Source organism: Hyaena hyaena, unplaced genomic scaffold (assembly GCF_003009895.1).
Source record: "Hyaena hyaena isolate Hyena2069 unplaced genomic scaffold, ASM300989v1 scaffold_193, whole genome shotgun sequence".
In the NCBI taxonomy this organism is placed as follows: domain Eukaryota; kingdom Metazoa; phylum Chordata; class Mammalia; order Carnivora; family Hyaenidae; genus Hyaena; species Hyaena hyaena.
This window is the reverse complement of record NW_024080823.1, coordinates 910121-929748: the sequence shown is the minus strand read 5'-3', so window position 1 is coordinate 929748 and position 19628 is coordinate 910121. Positions and strand designations below refer to the sequence as shown.

Below are 19628 nucleotides of genomic sequence, written 5' to 3'. Positions count from 1 at the left end.
AAAACCGGAAAAAAAAAAAAAAAAAAAAAAAGAAAAAAGAAAAAAAAAAAAAAAAAAAAAAAAAAAAAAAAAAAAAAAAAAAACCACTTCCTGAACGGCCAGCCCCTGGACAATGTATGAGCCTCCTATAATATAGCAGTACTCACAGGTGCAGAGCGCATAACAAGCTTTTAAAACTTATGTGAGACAGAAAGCTAGCCAAAATGATGATATGGAAGAAGTCTCCTTAAAAACTGGAGATACCCAACAGGTGACTACAGAGAACCACAATATCTGTGCAGGAACCTTGTCCGGGTGGCAAAATCGGAACTGTGACGGATGAACTGCTGGAGGTCGCTGTGGACAAGCCTGAGAGATGAGAACTCCAGGGGCATCAGTCATAGGTGGCCCCCCATACCTCTGTGAGTTATTACTTTCAGGAGCTTAACTAGGTTTCTCATATACTGGAATACTGGAAGACAGACCCCTTCAGGCTTCCAGCAGGAGAGGAGAAAGGATCCTCTGGAAATATGCCAGGGCATTCTGTTCTTAACAAGGCCTGCCCTCAAGAGAAACTATTTGGAGCGCCTGGGTGGCTCAGTCGGTTGGGTGTCCGACTTTGGCTTGGGTCATGAGCTCACAGTTTGTGAGTTCGAGCCCCGCATCCAGCTCTGTGCTGACAGCTCAGAGCCTGGAGCCTGCTTCGGATTCTGTGTCTCCCTCTCTCTCTGCTTCTCCCCCCACTGGTGCTCTGTCTCTCTTTATAAAAAATAACATAAAATAACATAAAATAAAATAAATGATTTTACCACAGCCTAACCCCATGGGAGTTTATCAGAACCTAATCAACCTGGAAAAAAGAAAATGCTTGACTCCAGCCTGCCCCTAGCCTTCTGCGTGGAGGAAGTTTCGGAAATACTCATTTTAATCAAGTCTAGCAGCCCTGTCCCACCTATGTGGGAGAGAAACTGAGAAGCTCCTGTGAAGTTCACAGCCCAGGGGCACAGGCTCACTAAAAGACCGAAACCTAGCAACTGACTATAGAAGGCTTCCCCTCCCCCTTCACCTTATCACCACAGCACCACAGCCCTATTTATTAGAGTCCCTTTTATGCAGCACTTCACACTTGGCTTTTAAGAAACACTTACAAGGCATACTAAGAGGCAAAACACAAAGTTTGAAGAGATAAGGCAAGATCAAAACAGACTTAGATATGGCAGGGATGTAGGAATTAATATACCAGCAATTTAAAACAACTACGATGATTATGTTAAAAGCTCTAATGGAAAAAGGAGACAACATGGAAGGACAAATGAAGAACATAAGCAGAAATGAAAATTCTAGTCAAGAATCATAAAGAATTACTAGAGATCAAAAACACTGTAACTGAAATGAAGAGTGGCTTTGATGGACTCATCACTAAACTGGGCACAGCTGACAGAAGACTCTCTGAGCTTGAAGATACGACAGAGATTAAAAAAAAAAAAAACAAAACACTGAAAAAAATCAGAACACAGTATCCAAGAAATGTTGGGTAACTACCAAAAGTGTACACACATGTATAATGGGACTACCAGAATGAGAAGAAAGAGAGGCAGGAATAAAAGACTTATGTGAAGTGACAATGACTGAGAATTTCTTCACATTAATGTCAGATACTGGATCACAGCTCCGGGAAGATCAGAAAATACAAAGCAGGATAAATAACAAAAAACATAAAAAACCAAAAACTACACTTAGACATAGCATATTCAAACAGCAAAAGTCAAAATTAATGGCTTTTATTTTAATTTTATTTTTTTAAAGATTTTATTTTTAAGTAATCTCTGCACCCAACATGGGGCTTGAACTCACAACCCTGAGATCAAGAGTTGCATGTTCTATCAAGTGAGCCAGCCAGGTGCCCCTTTAAAAAAATCTTGAAACAAATTGGGAGGAAACAAAGAAACAAAGATTAGAATCCTATCCAACTTCTCATAAACCATGCAAGCAAGAAAAGAATGGAATGAAATATCTAGTTTTGAGAGGAAAATAATTGCCAACCTAGAATTCTATACCCTGTGAACATAATCTTCCTAAGTGAAGGAGAAATAAAGACCTTCTCAGGCAAGAGAAACTGAGGCAATCTGTTGCCAGTAGACCTCTGCCTTGCAAGAAATATTAAAAGGAGCTCTTCAGAGAGAAGGAAAATGATACAGGGCAGAAACTCGAATCTCCATGAAAAAAGTAAGAACATCAGAGAAGGAATAAGTGATGGTAAAATGCCAACTTTTGTTTCTTAAGTTTATTATTTTTGAGAGAGAGAGCACATAGGGGAGGGGCTCCTCACCCCCACTTGTGTTTGCTCTCCAAGATAAAAAATAATACGGCAAGCATGTTTACCATTTTTCAACATCATACTAGAAGTCCTAGCTAATGCTAGGAAATAAAAAGTATGATATAGATTAAGAAGGAAGATGTTTGCAAATGATAATGACTATGTAGAAAATTTGAAAGAATCAAAAACTTCTGGAACTAATAAGTAATTACCGCAAGGCTGCAGGATACAGGGTTCAGATACAAAAACGAATAGCTTTTTTAAATATGAACAATGAACAAGTGGAATTTGAAATTAAAAACATGCTACCATTTACATTAGCACTCCTAAAGGTAAATACTTTGATATAAATTTAACAAAATAGGTATAAAATTTGTATAAGTAAAATGATGATAAAATAAAACTGATGATGAAAATAAAAAAACTAAATAACTGGAGATATTCCATGTTCATGGATAATAAGACTTGATACTGTCAAGATGCCAATTCTTACAACTTGATCTATAAATTCAACACAACCAAATGAAAACCCCAGCAAGTTACTTTATGAGTATCAACAGATTCTAAAGTTTATCTGAAAGGCAAAAAACACCAAAAAACAAATAACCAACACAATATTGAAGATGAAGAACAAAGCTGGAGGACTGACATTACCCAAATTCAAGAACTACTATAAAGTTAAAGTAATCAAGACAATGTGGTATTGGGAAGAGAATAGACTAATAGTTCAATAGAACAGAATAGAGAGCTCAGAAATGGACCCACGTAAATATAGTCAACTGATCTTTGACAAAGGAGCAACAGCAATACAATGGGGCAAAGACAGATTTCTAACAAATGGGGCTGGAACAAACAGGACATCCACATGCAACCAATCAATCAGTCAATCTAGACATAGATCTTCCACTCCTCTCAAAAGTTAATTCATAATTCACAGACCTCATTATAAAACCAAACTATAAAACTAGGGAAAAAATCTAGGTGATTTTGGCAATGACTTTTTAGATATAATGTCAAAACCATGCTCCATGAAAGGATTGATAAAGCTAAATCTCAATTAAAATTAAAATATCTGCTTTGGGAAAGACACTGTCAAAAGAATGAGAAGAGAAACCAAAAATTGAGAGAAAGTATTTGCAAACGACATATCTAATGGGGGATGGTTATCCAAAATATAGAAAGAACGTTTAAAATTCAGTAAGAAAATGAGCAAGCCACTTTAAAAAAAATGGGTGAAAGACCTGAACAGATACTTCCCCCAAAGAAGATAAATAGAGGGTAAATAAATTTATCAAAAGAAACCAGTATCATATATCATTAGGGAAATGCAAATTTAAATAATGAGATTCTATTTCCAAATTATTAAAATAGCCCAAATCAAAAACACTGACCATCCCTAATGCTGCCAAGAAAGTGGAGCAAAGGAATTCTCATTCGTTGCTGGTGGGAATGCAACATGGTACAGCCACTTCGGTAATTCTCACAAAACTTTGGTTTTTATTGGTTTTATTTGGTTTTATTACTTTGGTAATTTCTCACAAAACTACACATATTCCTACTATATGATTCAGCCATCTTATTCCGTGGTATTTACCCAAATGAACTGAAAACTCTCACCTACCCAAAAACCCACACAGAAAGGTTTACAGTAGTTTTATTCGTAACTGCCAAAGCTTAGAAGCAACCAAGTTGTCCTTCAGGAGGTGAAAAGATAAACAGTGATCCATTCGGACAATACAGTACTATTCAGTGAACACGCAATCAACCTGTGAAAAGGCATGGAAGAAGCATCGATACATGTGACTAAGTGAAAGAAACCAATCTGAAAGGCAACAGACTGTATGATTCTAACTAGACGACGTTCTAGAAAAGACACAACTCTGGAGACAGAAGAAGGATCAGTGGTTGACAGGGATTGGAGGATGGAGGGAATGAATGGAACACCGAGGATGTTTAGGGCAGTGAAACTATTCTGTAGGATACAGCAATGGTGGATTCGTGTCACCATATATTTGTTAAGACCCACAGAACGTACGGCACCAAGAGTGAATCCTAACGTTAAACTACGGATTTGGGGGGATTATGACGCACCAGTATTGGTTCCCCGAGTATAGCGACGGACCACTCTGCTGGGATGCATTGATGGTGGGAGAGGTGCGTACATGTAGGGGCAGGAGGCGTATATGGGAATCTCCATACTCTATGTAAAATTTTTCCGTGAACCTAAAACTGCTCTAAAAAAATGAAGTCTTCAAAAAAAAAAATCTGTGAACCGATATATACCATCCTGTATTTTCCATTTTATTCCTTTTTTTTTCCCAACAAATTTTGGTCACCTCCAAAGTAAACTTCCTTCACACCCACTAAGGGGCTGGAAGGAAGTCCACCAAACATTACTAGAGCGCAGTGCCTCCTGCAGCCCCCTGCAATCCATGCACTCCAGAGCTCCAGCGGCTCCAAAGGCGACATTTAACTCATTCACGGTTTCTGAGCAAGAGGGTTTCCTGGTCCCCAGCCCCCAGCCCCAGGCTGTTGCAGTACCTGGCGGGAGGGTCTCCATGCTTTGTGCTTTCTCATCCCCTTTGCTGTGATGAAGGTCTTTCTTTTTAATTGGGTCGATTTCATTCCAGTCCTCCTAAGGGGAACAAAGACACAAGCAAGATAAGTTGATCAGTTCTTCAAGCTCGCCTTCAACTCACCAGTTCAACAAATGTTTTAAGTCTTGGGACACCAGTGAGCCCTGGGGACGCAACAGTGAGGGAGAGAGAATTCCCGTCTCCAGGTCCTACTTCTGAGAACTTCTCCGGTGGCGGAAGTGGGAGGGAAGAAAAGTGCGGGAACGACCTTTTCCAAGGAAGGATGTGCAACTTCTCTCTTCTTTTTACATTTGCACCGCACACCTATGGGAAGGAAATACTCTGAAAAACCCAGGGCTTTGTGGATCTGTGAAGGTAGCGGAAGGGAAGTAGGGAAAGTAGATTAAATGAAATAATTCAATAGCGGTTAAATTAAAGCCATTAAAATGAGGGTAGCTCTCCAGACATCTTAGATGGTTAAGGACACCTTAGGACCAGATTTCTCCCTCTGGGCCCCTCTGCGCCCTCCTCTGAGGTTGCTAAATGATTTGTTTAATTCTGCTGAATAACGGTGGAGGGAGGAGGAAGGGCCAGCCAAGCTTTTCCTAGGGCTTCACTCTAACAGGACTGCCAATGGAACAGAGCTGTAAATTAAGGGTTTAATGTGAAACCAGAATCAGATATAAGCTCTGGCAGAATTTATTCGGCTCATCTGCACAAACAATTTACTCTAATCCATCAACATTAAATCAAACCAAAAAACATCTCCATGACCACAGAGCTAAATATATTTCTCAACCGCTTGGAAGCTGATTTCCGTGAATCGAATAAAATAGCTTTCTGTGTTAAGCCCTGATCAGAAATGTCCCATGGCGAGTCATTTTCCTACGCAGACTTCCGTGAGCCAAGCATCGTCGACTGGCCATTCTCCTGAGCAGATGCTCTCGGGATGATCTGCAGCACTGAGCCCTCTCTCGGGAGAGGCCGGACCAGTTCTGCACAGGTTTGTCCAGTCGGCGCTCCTCCAGACCAGCGTGGGCTGCGTGGTGTGCAAAAGGGGACCGCTGGGGACACTCTGGCCCTTCCAAACATAAAGTGAGATCTGCAAGGAGGGTAATCCTCAGGGGCTGGGCCAAATCGGACATTTTCCCCAAGTGCAACTCGCTTTGCCAATAATCTCCATTTTCACTCAAACGGCACAGTAATGAAAGAGAAACCAAGCCTAAACCTCCTCCCTCGTGAGGCCAGCTTTTTCTGCAGCTGCTTCTTCGGCGCCTTAGCTGGGTGTACCCCACCAGGGCCATCTCGGGAATGACGGGAGAGGCCCCCGTGAGGATGACCTCGCTGCAGAAACAAGGGGCTGGCGAGGAGCACTCCTGTGGTTTGGTGGGCCTGCCCCTCCCCTCAATTGTCCCCAGGCCTCTGCCCTTCACGTGCTCCAAGTCCTGTGACTTTTATTTTTGAGAGGGAGACAGAGAAACCACGAGCAAGGGAGGAACAGAGAGAGAGGGAGATGCAGAATCCGAAGCCGGCTCCAGGCTCTGAGCTGTCAGCACCAAGCCCAACCCGGGGCTCGAACTCATGAACCACGAGATCACGCCCTGAGCTGAAGCATGACGCTTAACCCACTGAGCCACCCAGGTGCCCCGAGTCCTGTGACGTTTGAAGATGTTATCCTGCATTTTGATGAAAGTATTAAGATGCATCAGTATCCCAACTTAAATTATCTTTTGTGGCAAATAACTTTTCAAAGGCATTCATAATTTGGCTTTTGAGACCATCTGGTTAAAAATAAACCTTCAGTTTACTATCAGCAATGATTTCGCAGCAAGCTTGGTAAAGGCGTGGGAGGAAGAGACTCTAACCTACTGCCTTTACAATACACGGAAATGTGTGAATACTAAATTCAGTAAGTAATGAAGTTACCGGAGTCATGCTGCACGCACTTTTAATTAAGCAATATTAATTTTTATTTCGTAGCTCACTTGTAGCATTTTGTGGCTAATAACCCCTTTCCCCTCTGCAGCCATTACAGTGGCTCCATGGATCGAACGAAAGATTAACCTTGTATCTGAATAAAATCAAAAGTGAAAGGTGCTACCTAGCGGGGCCAGTACCCAAGAACCAAGGCATTGTCTATACTGCTGACAAAAATCACCACTGAGGCAGGTTGACCATCGATGTTTTCTCAGAAAATAGATGCTTCCTTCTTCCCACAGGCAAGATGGACTGGGTCCATGGGCAATATTCCTTAACCCTCCTTCCCCCTCCCAACCCACCAAGCCCCGCCATAAAACCAAAGCTGGGGATGAGAACATGCTGAATGGCAAAGTTCCGAGCAGGTGAAATAATGCTAAGGGCCGATTATGAATGCCTGCTAACCAGCTGTTGTGCACAGATACTTCTCATCCCTGTGACAACCACCTTGGCAGTTTATAATTCCCAGTTCTCAACGGGGACATGGAAGACCTTACCCAGGTCACACCGTGGCTAAGAAGCTGACGTTGGCCTTTGATATATCAGGCCTTGGCTTAAACCAAGCTAGAAGAACCCGCTTCTCACAATATCATAAAAGTCCGAGGATACAGTTCTAGGAGATCGTTCGCAAAGGACTCGTTTATTCTGGACTCCCAAGTTAAAAACTGCAAATTACCATGTAAAAGACCTGCTCCCGGAGTAAAATGAGGAGAAGGAAGAAAAGGGGGAACCGCCTAGGCCACTCAAGCTCCATTCCAGACACTGCGCACACACTGATCTACCTTATGGGGCTATTACTATCCCCATTTTCGCTATTACTATCCCCATTTTACAGATGAGAAAGCGGGCACTGAAAGCTTAAGTACATAATGAGGCTAGATTCAAATCCCAGGGATGAACGGATTTATTTATTTATTTTAATGTTTTTAATGTTTATTTTTGAGAGAGAAAAAGAGAGAAAGAGAGCATGAGCAAGTGGAGGAAGGGCAGAGAGAGAGGGAGACACAGAATCAGAAGCAGGCTCCGGGCTCTGAGCTGTCAGCACAGAGCCCGATGCGGGGCTTGAACTCACGAACTGTGTTGATGATCATGACCTGAGTCAAAGTCGGGTGCCACCTGGGCGCCCGGAGCCCCAAGGGGTTCAGTACTGGAGTCCACAGTCTCAATCATTCTACTGTACTGCCTTTAGTTGTAAAACAGCTTCCCTCACTACCAACTAGACAGACAAAAGTAAAGCAAAAACAATGTATTAACCATTCATTCATCTCAGAATATGTCTGATCATTGTAAATTCCTGACGGTTCGGGGTCATTGACTGGATTCACTGGCTCAGACAGCCGGTACCCACGTATAACCCACCACCTGTCAACAGCTCCCCTTTCTAGATGCTTGTCAAGTCCCACTCTCCCCCTGTAACCCTGATCCCTGGCCTTTGCTAGATGGAAGAAAGTCCCTCGAGATACCGTGGGGACTGGGCAGGTTCACCTTGGCTGAGCATGCCTATTCAGGCACAGACAAGCATCCAACCTGATGGCACAGCACCGTGTACCCTTCAGAGTGTGGGAAAGGCTCCAAGAAGCCTGTGGCTAAGAAGGGACACTTTAGCAGAGATCTGAGGGGTCAAGAATGGACCCGGAAAGGAGAAATGATGGGGGCCTGGAGGAGATGAGGGTTATGGTGGTGGAGGGCACAAAATGAGAGGCAGAAAACGGGAAGACATGGAAGTGGTACGATACTGAGACTTGAGACTTCCGTTCCAGAAACATCACGTTGGTTGTAGTGTAGGGAGCAGATGGAGGGGACAGAAGAGAGGCCAGAGGGCCAAGAGGGCAATGCAACAAGGGACGGTGGGAAGCTGGGTCCCCGAGCTGCAGAGAGTAGACCAGCAGGCCACAAGGTGATGACTGGAAGAGCAGAGCAGGAAAGAAGGAAGGAATCCAAGCTGGAGAGTTCCCACCGGGACGTTTCAGACAGGGGGGGGCACTGACCGCTCAGGCACACAGGAAAGTTGTCCGGGGGGCGGGAAGGGGGGTTGGGGGCAAGGAGTGGAGCCAGGAGACTCCAGACGAGATACAGACGAGACTGTTCGGGAAATGGGAGGCGCCTGCAAGATACGGAGAGGAGGTGCCTGGCAAACACAGGAGACACATGGCTGGAGTTCTGGAAAGGCAGGAAGCCTTCGAAGCTGCTGGTGGGCATGTGAGACCATCCAGGGGCCGTGTGAGCCTCATGAGAACGGCTCCCGGGGCAGCGGGAGAGGCAGGGCGTTCGGCAAGTTGGGAAGAGCCCTGGTGTGGCACTGGTCTTAGGTTGGCCGCATGATAATAAACAGGGTTGGGACAAAAAATCCTCAAGCTCCTTACATTGATTTGACTGGCTTTGCCCACTTTGCAGGAGAAGCTTTTCATGACATCAACCGCCCCACTCCAGACATCTACATACATTGTGAGATGTATTTACGCCGGTGGGGGCCCGTTTAAAAGTGGAAACGCGCAGAATGTGAACGTGTGGAGAAGGCTCCGGTGCCCGGAACCCACTGAGAGCCAGGACGTGCTACCAACCGACCTGTTTGTTTCCTCCCTGGTTAAGAGAAGATGACACGGTGACAGGCAGGTCCTCTTTTTAGCGACAAGTATAAACGGCTCAGATGAGAAGGGTAATGATGTGGTTTGATGCTGGGTCAGAAGCTGCAGAGGATTCAAAGCCCAGGATGCGGTCAGCGTGCCTTTATTCCCCGGGGAGGGATGCTAAAGCGGAATGCGGGGTGACTAACGCATGCTGAGCCGGGGCTGCGGTCCAGTGTGGACGCGGGCGGGCTCGGTGGGTAGGGCTGCAAACTGGGTTCCATCAGGGAGGTTTATTTAGCCAGAGGTCTGCCACCCACATCAACAATCATGGAGCAGGGAGGATGCGGCTACTTTCCCCCACCCCTCTCTCCTCATCTCTACTGTTTGGACCACAGTGTGCGAAAGGCCTAGAGAGAGCCTCACCTCCGGCACTGAGATGGTCTCTCCCTTGGGAAAGGGTACTTGAGCCCAGATAATGCAAAACGCAATCTCCCGTCCTCCCACTTACTCCCTTACCTGGACTCGTAGCTATTATTATGTGTTTCTGATTCGGGTGAGTTTTCAGAAGCTTTAGAGCCTCTAGATATGCACCGTGCCCACGCGGTTCTTACTGCGTAAATGGAATGAAGTCAGGCCGGGAGCGAGATCAGATGGAAATAAATGATGGAGTGGTATCTACTTCTCTAGCATAATTAGAGAGAACAGCAGCCAAAATTCATCTTATTTCTACGAAGATAAAAGAGCAGTGGGTTTTAATAAACTGACATGTTTTTCAGAAATACATAAATCCAATAGGTTGGTTTATGGTGTAGTTATGAAAATTCAGTATAAATATAGTTCTGGTTATTAAAAGAATATTCCCCCATCGTATTCCCAATATGATTCGTCTTTGGTTTCAAAATAAGAAGAAATAAAAAATAAATTAAAATAAGAAGGGGGCGCCTAGGGGGCTCAGTCGGTTAAGTGCCAGACTTCGGCTCAAGCCATGATCTCAGTCTGTGAGTTTGAGCCTTGCGTCGGGCTTTCTGCTGTCAGCACAGAGCCTGCTTTGGATCCTCTGTTCCCCCACTTCTGTCGCTCCTCTCTCTCTGTCCCTCCCCTACTTGTGCATGCATTTGCTCTCTCTCTCTCTCTTTCTCTCTCTCACAAATAAACACTTAAAAAAGAAAGAAGAAATAAATAAAAAGTGGGCTTGGCTTTTGTCAGAGAGGGGTCAGAGGCTGTGGAGGGAAGGGCTGTTAAAGGTCACGGGTGTGGAGGCGGAGAGGCCTCTGTGGTGAGGGGGGCCAGGGCAGCGAGGGGCAGCTGGCTGTGAGAACAGCCTTTTACGTACTAACAGATTGCTGTCTACCTGTTAAGGGCACCGATTAGCCCAACCTTTCTTGTCCCAGAAGATGAGAGGAGCGATCAGAAGGGCCAAGTGACTTATCAGGTAATCAAGCAGTATGAGCGAAACAAGCTCCCTCAAAACCGAGGAGCCTGGAACAAGGACCCGTTACTATCTCACACAGCCTCTGAGAGTCAGGAATCTGGGGGGGTTCTGGCGCCCAGTCTCTCACGAGGCTGCAGTGAAGACGTCAGCCAGGGCTGCCACCATATAAGGGTCTGACTGGCCTGAGGGGCTGCTCCCAAGGTTGCTCCCTCGCACGGCCGCTGGTGGAGGCCGCGGAGCCTCACCACAGACTCATGCACGGGGCTGTGTGAGTGGCCCCCACACCTGGCAGCGGGCCTCCCCCACAGGGGGGGATCCGAGAGGAGAGGAAGGCTGGGGGAGACAGACAGAGGGAGGGAGGCAGATACCAGGACTCCCTTTACCACTCAGTTGTGGAAGCCACCCACTGCCACACCGGCCGCATTCCGTCCACCCACATTCGAGGGGAGGGGAATTAGGACCCCATTTGAGAACAGGACTGCCGAAGAACTGGTGAGGATATTCTAGAACCACTACGTCTGCGCGTGCCTGAGACCTGAGAGTGGCAGAGAGGAGGATGGGATATTCCAAATGTAGGCAGAACACTACTACCACCCAGCCAGTGACCCACCCATGGGGGCCATGAGGTGATGAGAGTCCCAGAGAGGAGTCACAAAAGGGTCAAGTCTGCGCAGAAAACGAAATGTTACCTCATCTCACACTGACCTCCTGTTCACAGTCCAACATAAAGACGAACACCACTTACGGTAACAAGCGTGAGTCACAAACCACCGCTGAAGCAGACATGCTTCCACACGTAAAACCAGACGAGAGAGGTAGGTGCATGGTGCGGACTCATCAAAGGCTGCCTTTGTAAATGTTAAGTGGCGAACACTTCTATTTGTTAACGGAGATAAAAATACCACCGTGGAAGAAAAAAAGAAAATAAACAGGCTGTTTTTAATCTCCCGTTACTGAAATATATTTTCTCACTGTTAAATTTTTTTGGCTGGCTCGGCCATATGCTCAGAGGCAGATTAAGTAACCAAAAATACCATCTGAATGACTACTTGACTCTTTTTCTCATCAATTGTCTCCTTTCCACTGTTACTTAATGACCGTTCAGTAGCACCACCACCACCAATCTGTCCAACAACATTCAAGTTCAGCTGGGGGGGGAGGGGGAGGCTTAGGTTGCCAGATCTGTTGCCAAAGATGTTGACTCTCTCTCTCTCTCTCTCTCTCTCTCTCTCTCTCACACACACACACACACACACACACACACACACACACAGATGCTGACACTGAAAATGAACTGAATTGTTTACCTGGGAGCAAATTTTTAAGAGTCGACTTAGTTTCCTTCTAGAGACTAAGAACTCCCACATGCCAGCATTCTCACCATAAAGTGATCTATAGAGAAACCAGAAGGACTATTTATTGTTTCTAATTCTTCAGGGTGGGTATCCCACCAGGTTAGTGCAGGGAATAATTCCTAGGTCTTCTTATGAGAGGATGGAAAAAAAAAACCACCTGCCAATGTAAGGTGTCACTATTCAAATTCTTCTTTCCAAATAGGGTGTGTGACCTGTTAATAAATTAGTAAATGTAATTCTAATGCATTGGGAAACAGTCTAAAAATGTCAAATGCCCAAGGGAAGCCCCTTTAGCTAGGCTAGTAGTCAGGCCACTCTGAACCATGATCAAATTTCTGTTAAAACCAGAAGCCTGGGGGCACCTGGGTGGCTCAGTTGGTTAAGTGCCCGACTTTGGTTCAGGTCATGATCTCATGTTTTGTGGGTTCGAGCCCCACTTTGGGCTCTGTGCTGACAGCTCAGAGCCTAGAGTCTGTTTCAGATTCTGTGTCTCCTCTCTCTCAGCCCCTCCCCTGCTCATGCTCTGTCTCTCTATATATCAAAAAACAAAACAAACAACAAAAAAAAATTAATAAACTCCAGAAGCCCATACCCTACAAACACTATGCATTTTTAAAAGAGATGGTTTCTACAACATCATATAGCAACTACACTTAAATAAAAATCTTTTAAATCTAAGCAACGAGGGGTGCCTGGGTGGCTTAGTCGGTTAAGTGTTCAACTTCGGCTCAGGTCATGATCTCACAGTTCGTGGGTTCGAGCCCCACATTGAGCTCTGTGCTGACAGACAGCTCAGAGCCTAGAGGCTGTTTCAGATTCTGTGTCTCCTCTCTCTGCCCCTCTCCTGCTCATGCTCTGTCTCTCTCTATATCAAAAAAAAAAATAAAATAAAATAAAATAAAAAAATTAAAAAAAAAAACCCAGAAGCCTGTACCCTACAAACACTATGCATTTATAAGAGATGGTTTCTATAACATCGTATAGCAACTACACTGAAATAAAATCTTTTTAAATCAAAGCAATGAGACATGGAAGTAACTGGAGGAAAAAAAGAAAGATTTCTGCTTCTAAATAAGTTCCCATGGAAAAGCAATAACCTGATTTAAGAGAAAGACTATTCTCCTTCCTTCCTAATCATCATCAGAATAGAAAAGGGACATAATGCTCCCTCAGTCGCTCAACCATTTCCGAACATGCATTTTGTGCACAGGCACCAGTGAGAACCCCCCCACTCCTCCAAGGTTTCATTGCTCAGGGAGAGCCAGTCACACAAGCTGGAGGAGAAGAAAAAACTCAGGGCAAGCTTCCAACAGTGACCTCCCACCAAACCCTTTATTCAGGTTAGGGTCCAAACACAGGACGGGTTGAAGAATCAGGATCTGGGTAGGGCAGTGAGGCAGGAAACAAGACAGAAAGCCCTCCTGGCTTTCTCCAAGGCCTGGTCCTGCCCCAAGGCAACGGAATCACACCCTCTGGGGATGGTGTGAAGCTCTCATGGACAGTCAGGGTTAAGAACCACTGGCTTCACGGATGTACTTAGACTTTTTCCCACTCATTACTCCGACCGAGTTCAGGAAGCCCCAATGCCACTCAAATGCAAGGGGCAAGTGTCTACTGAGGGTTCAAGTCACAGGCTGCTTCGTACATGATCACTTGCTCACAAATACAAAACATGTCATGATAAAGGTCACTGCTTTGTTTATTTTACAGCATGCTTTCAGAGACAGGCAGGCTGCTGAGAAATACCGTGGGGCTGCCTGTTATTTGGAGGCTGTAACGATCACTTGTACTGAAGTCACGAGTTAGAATAACACTGCTATTCATCCTCTGGTTACTTAACTTTTCTAACATGCGGAGGGCCAGGGGCCTCATCCGGTGCACTCACTCCACACATGGTCGATTGCCCTCATTTAGTCAACGTCTTCCTGTTTAAGTCCCCGTGGCCATGTACGGATGCAGCGTCCATCGGTGACCCAGCCCGCGCAACCCAGAAACTCTAGAAGCTGTGACGCACAGAGGAAAGGTCTGGGATGGGTCGTGGGCATGGCAGATTGATCCTGGTCTCTCTCTATCACCTCAGGCAACTGAGGTGGCCTGCCTCTCTGGGCCTTGGGTTTCCAATGTGCAACAGAGATTTAAAAACACCCCTGTCCTAGCCCATGAAATGTTGATAGGGCATTATACAGGTTATAATGTTCTCATCACTGAGATCATCAAACTTGCCTTCCTCTGATTTGAGGGACCTGCCTTTACCCCTCTTTCATTTTCCTCCCCCCCCATAACCAGCTCATTCACTGATTTGTTAACATGCATACATACATTAATTCTATGGTTTCCCTCCCCAAAACCCTTAACCCCAGTCTCACCATGAGAAAAACAATAGATAAACCTCAAAAATGGGGTATTTTTTTTTTAATCAAATCCTTGACCAGGACTTCTCAAAACCATCAAGGTCACCAAAGGCAAGAAAGGCTGAGGACTGTCATAGCCCAGGAGCAGCCTAAAAAGATCAAAGAAAAACTCAAGAAATCTAAGTAAAGTAGGGATTTCAATTCATAACAGCATATCAGTACTGGTTCTTCATAATACACGTATCACACTAATTTTTTTAATGTGTATTTATTTTGAGAGAGAGAAAGAGAGGGCATGTGGCAGAAAGAGAGAGCATGAGGGAAAAAGGGGGAGAAAAAGAGGGGGAGAGAAAGTGAGAGAGTGAAAGAGAGTGAAAGAGAGAGAGAGAGAGAGAGAGAGAGAGAGAATTCTAAACAGACTCTGAGCTGTCAGCACAGAGCCCAACGTGGAGCTTGATCCTGAGAACTATGAGGTCATGATCTGAGCCTAAATCAAGAGTTAGGATGCTTAACCAATGGAGCCACCCAGGAGCCCCTGTACGGTACTAATTTCAGATGGTCCTAATTGGGGAAACTGGGTGCAGGGTCTATGAGACTCTCTGTGCTATGTTCCCATTTTTTTTTTTCAATTCTAAAGATATTCTAAAAAACAGTTTAAAAATTTTTAAATTAAATATGTGTAAGGATCTTATTTACATAAAAGGAAAATAATTACATTAAACACTCCTGGTTCAACATCTGTTGACTACGTATTCCTAGGGTGTCTGTCACTTTTTAATAGCAATTTTAATCCCACTCCCTCTCCCTGCAGGGAGCTAAGGTGTGAATCTCTTGATAAATGCTGATTTTAAAGCCAATTTTTGCAATGAGACAGAGCCCAGGAGCAATCTATTTCACACCACAATTTTCTCTTTTCAAGAGCAATCAATCCATCCTACACTCCCAAGCTCACGGTAGATGACCAAAGCGCTGGGTGGCCCAGAGCAGGGGGGCATGAGGCAGGCTATTAACATGCAGCTTTTCCTTATTCCTGCTCCTAAATAAAATTTTATGAAGCAAGACGGCTCTGGGGCCAAGTCATAAACATTCCCAAAGGCAAGAGCAGCAGCTTTTAAAACGGAGCCCACAAGTTAGCTGAGCACCTGCTATTTTAAGGAGTCATTTACAGCCTCATTTTTTATCACTTGATCGGATTCCACCTCTTTCTTGCTATAATCAGAGAAACAGCATCTCCAATGTCAGGGAGGGAGGTCTCCAACAAAGCCCCTTTTTAACTGCTGCTTCTTTGTTCTGGAATTTTCAACATTAGCCGAAGCGGGCTCTCTTACTTTGGAGAAATGATGAATTTCAGCAAACTTGACAAGAAAATATCTTTTGAAAAGATGTTTATTTTTGAGAGGGAGAGCGTGTGCACACGTATGAATAGGGAAGGGACAGAGATGGGGGGGGGGGGGAAGAGAATTCCAAGCAGGTTTTGCACTGTAAGTGCAGAGCACAACTCACGGCTCGATCTCACAAACTGTGAGATCATGACCTGAGCTGCAATCAAAGAGTTGGACGCTTAACCAATTGAGCCACCCGGGCACTCCAAGAAAATGTCTTTTAAAAAAAAGTATTATAGAAATCTCATTTCCCCTGTGACTTACACAAAAATCCATTGCATATTAAACTTTTAGAAAATGACAATTCCCAATAGATGAGAAAGAAGTGGTAAGAGAGAGGTTAAGCAGGCAGTCAGCATGGCAAGGTGTTGCAGCCAGCAGGACAGACAGGTGGTGTCTCACTACCCTTTTACCACCAAGATTTCCCCCTCTTAACCACCGCCTCTATATTCCACACCCATGCCGCCCCACCTTCTCTCTCACCCCGATCACCACCAGGATTCCAATATGCTTGGCAGCAGCCTGACCTCTAGGTCAATATCCTGGCCAAGCTGCGTCCCCACTTTGCTTCAGCTCAAAGGTGTATGGGGTCTCATAGAACTGTGCTGCAATGCTACCCTGTCACCAGCAGGTGCCACCAGCCTGCACATTTAGTGATGAAATCCCTCCCCTGGGGGCGGGGCTAAGGTCCATGCAATTGGTTCCTTCCTTGCTCCCTTCTATAACCACTGGCTTCAGAGGGTCCACATGAAAGATCTTCCCCAGACATCAGATCTGTTTTCAAGAGCACCTCCAGGAGAAAAGGGAGTTATAGAATGACATGCTAAGCGCTTCGAGGGGCCGCGGGTTGAAAACTAAATGGAAAATTTGAAATTAAGTTTTTGTTCTTCCTTTATGTGATCACAGGGCATTAGCGTCAGAAATTTCTGGTAGCACAGCCCAGGTCAGCTGACCAGGTGGGAGTGGGAGGGAATATCTCTTACCAAACCCTCACCCCGCACCAGGCACGGAGCCGTAGCTGGTGTCCTCTCACTTGCTCCTCTGACTGCCCACCAAGGCGGATATGGCAATTCTTCCCCACCCTGAGGCTCCCCTGACAGTACCTTACCTGCGCTCCTCAAAGGGAAGACTCTCAGTTCAAGTACAACTCAGATTTTAATTCCTTTTCCTCTGGGGACAATTAAATTCAGAGATCTGGGTGTTGGAAAAAGGAAAGAAGCAGAGAAGGGAGGGGAGAGGAGGCAGCTTCCCCAAAACTGCCCTGGGAAAGAAGGGGAGGGAAGCAAAGCCTAGCACACCTCCATGGCCAATTTCGAGGCTATGCAACCTGAAGGCTGAGGAGGCAGGTGTTTGGAAAATATATGATAATTCCTGTCAAGGTGAGTAGGTAGGACGATGGTGACCCATGCGGGTCTTTTTAGAAAATTCAGTGAAATGTGGCCACTGGGACCAGAAGTACCATGTGTGAGACACGCAAAGATGCATCGAAAGATGCAGGTCACGTGCAACCATGGAAAACACGCTCATGAGCGTCTCCGTGAGGTGGTGGGGAGGGAGAACCCTTCTCAAATGTCTCACAAATGAGCAGCCGCAAATAGGAACTAAACAGCATTCACCTTTAGTAATTAAAATTTTTTTAAATGCTTATTTATTTCTGGTAGAGAGACAGACAGAGCATGAGCAGGGGAGGGTCAGAGAGAGGGAGACACAGAATCAGAAACAGGCTCCAGACTCTGAGCCGTCAGCACAGAGCCCGACGCGGGGCTCAAACCCACGAACCATGAGATCATGACCTGAGCCGAAGTCGGATGCTTCACCAACTGACCCACCCAGGCGTCCCTCACCTTTATTAATTTAAAATTTACATGTTCTCATGTAGTCTCTCTTCATTCAGGCCTCGATGGCTCCCTGCCTTTAGAGCAAGACCCCAAAGCCCTAGAATGGCTGTCCCAGATCTGTTTTTGCTCATCAGGCCGTCCTTGTATTCATTGCAGATTCTTCTTTCACAGAGGATTTGTGCAAACAGAACATCATTAGCCCATTTTATAGATAAGTAAACAGATGGGGACAATAGGTTGACACCTGAGCCTGGATTCCACACCAGCCTGTTCCAAAACAGGGTTGTTTTTTTTGTTTGTTTGTTTTTTCCCCACTGCTCCACGCTCTTTTCCTAGAGGTTATTTAGGTCAGATTACAGAAGCCACATGGAGCGTTCACATCCAGCCCCTAGGCTGCGTGGCATGTAGTGGAGCCCCGCACCCATGAACAGGGAAAGCCCAGCCCAGCCCAGCAATGTCTGCTGGCAGGGTCCAGGGATGAGGCTGTTCCAGGAACCTCCCTCCCACCTGTGTGCCAGCATGGGACAGGGCGGACAGTGCTGGTCGGGGACAAGCTGTTTGATCCCTTAACCCCTGGCACGTTTATTTACACATCCATTCGCTGCTTTCAACAGCAGGGCCACTTTCCATGCTATTCCAGTATGCGGGGTTACAATGTGGGTTGCAAACATCCCATTATCTTATTAAAAAGCAAACGGACACAGTGTGAATTAGTTCAACCTGACCGGAAAGCAACTGGGTACCATGTATCAAGAACAGGAAAGACACTTGCAACCTTTAAGCTGAGAAATCTCATTTCTGTGAGTTTATCCTAATGAACTGACCCAAGATAAGGAGCAAATGTTATGCATGAATGTTGCAGCACTGTTTCTCAGAAAAGAAAAAAAAGAAAAAACTTAAAATCGTTCCCGATAAGAGGTTGGTTAAATTATGTTATAACTCCTCAAAAGAATATTATGCAACCATTAAAAATTATAATTACAGGGATCACACAGCCATATGCGAATGCTTATAATGTGTTAAATGAAAAAGCAGGAAACAAAATTTTATGTACACAATGAAACAACGATATAAAAATACGTAGCCATATGGATTTGCTTGGAATGAAATGCGCTAAAATAAAAAGGGTTCTGTTAGAGTGAAGAATAATGAGTTTTGTCTCCACTTCTCAAACTTTGTCATGGTTCTAAATTACCTTCATGAATAATAAATTTAAACACAGACATGTTCAGGTTGGAACTTCACACCTATGCACTATTTCATGCCATTAAGGCATCACGGCAGTTGGCTTGTATCTGGCTAGAGGCTGGGAATACCGCCCAAAGCAGCTGGAGGACCCCGGGGTGGCATAGGAGCTGTTTCTAGAAACAGGTGTGAGCCTAGCTTCTGCTTTCAAGGTGTTAGTTCAAGATGCTATTCTAGAACCCAGGGGTGTCCCCTTCCCTCAGGAGTTGGAAAGGTCCCTTTTGTCCTGGACAGGGTTCGGCACTGCTGGGCCTGTTGAAGGTCCCATCTCCTCCATGTCCATCTCTTTCCCTACTGAGCATTCCCTCCAAGAAACTGGTCAACCAAAGACCAAACTAATCTTGTGTGCTTACAGCCACTGCTGGCTCTGGCCTTCTGAACTAAGAGGTACACTAGACACTAGCCTTGAGTTCAAAGGAACCTACATGCCCAGAGAGAAATCAAAGCATATTCTTCCACCAGGCTGCCCATCTCTGGCTCAACTGCCTGTCCCTCCAATGCAGAGCATGGAGAGGCTGAAGCTAACAGTGGCAGCGATTCCACCTCCACGGAACTGACATGCAGAGAAGTGGAGCCACTCTGCGGCATGCGTGGTATGGCAGCTGTGGG

General features: G+C 45.3%; 1 protein-coding gene across 1 annotated transcript in view; it reads right to left on the bottom strand.

Annotated features, from left to right (window-relative positions):
* Positions 1–19628, bottom strand: part of GALNT2 (polypeptide N-acetylgalactosaminyltransferase 2) — a 196356-nt gene that overhangs the window by 91604 nt on the left and 85124 nt on the right. Inside the window, exon 2 of the mRNA XM_039241238.1 lies at positions 4838–4931. Within this exon, the coding sequence (XP_039097169.1) occupies positions 4838–4931 (94 nt within the window). The remainder of the gene's footprint in view (positions 1–4837; positions 4932–19628) is intronic.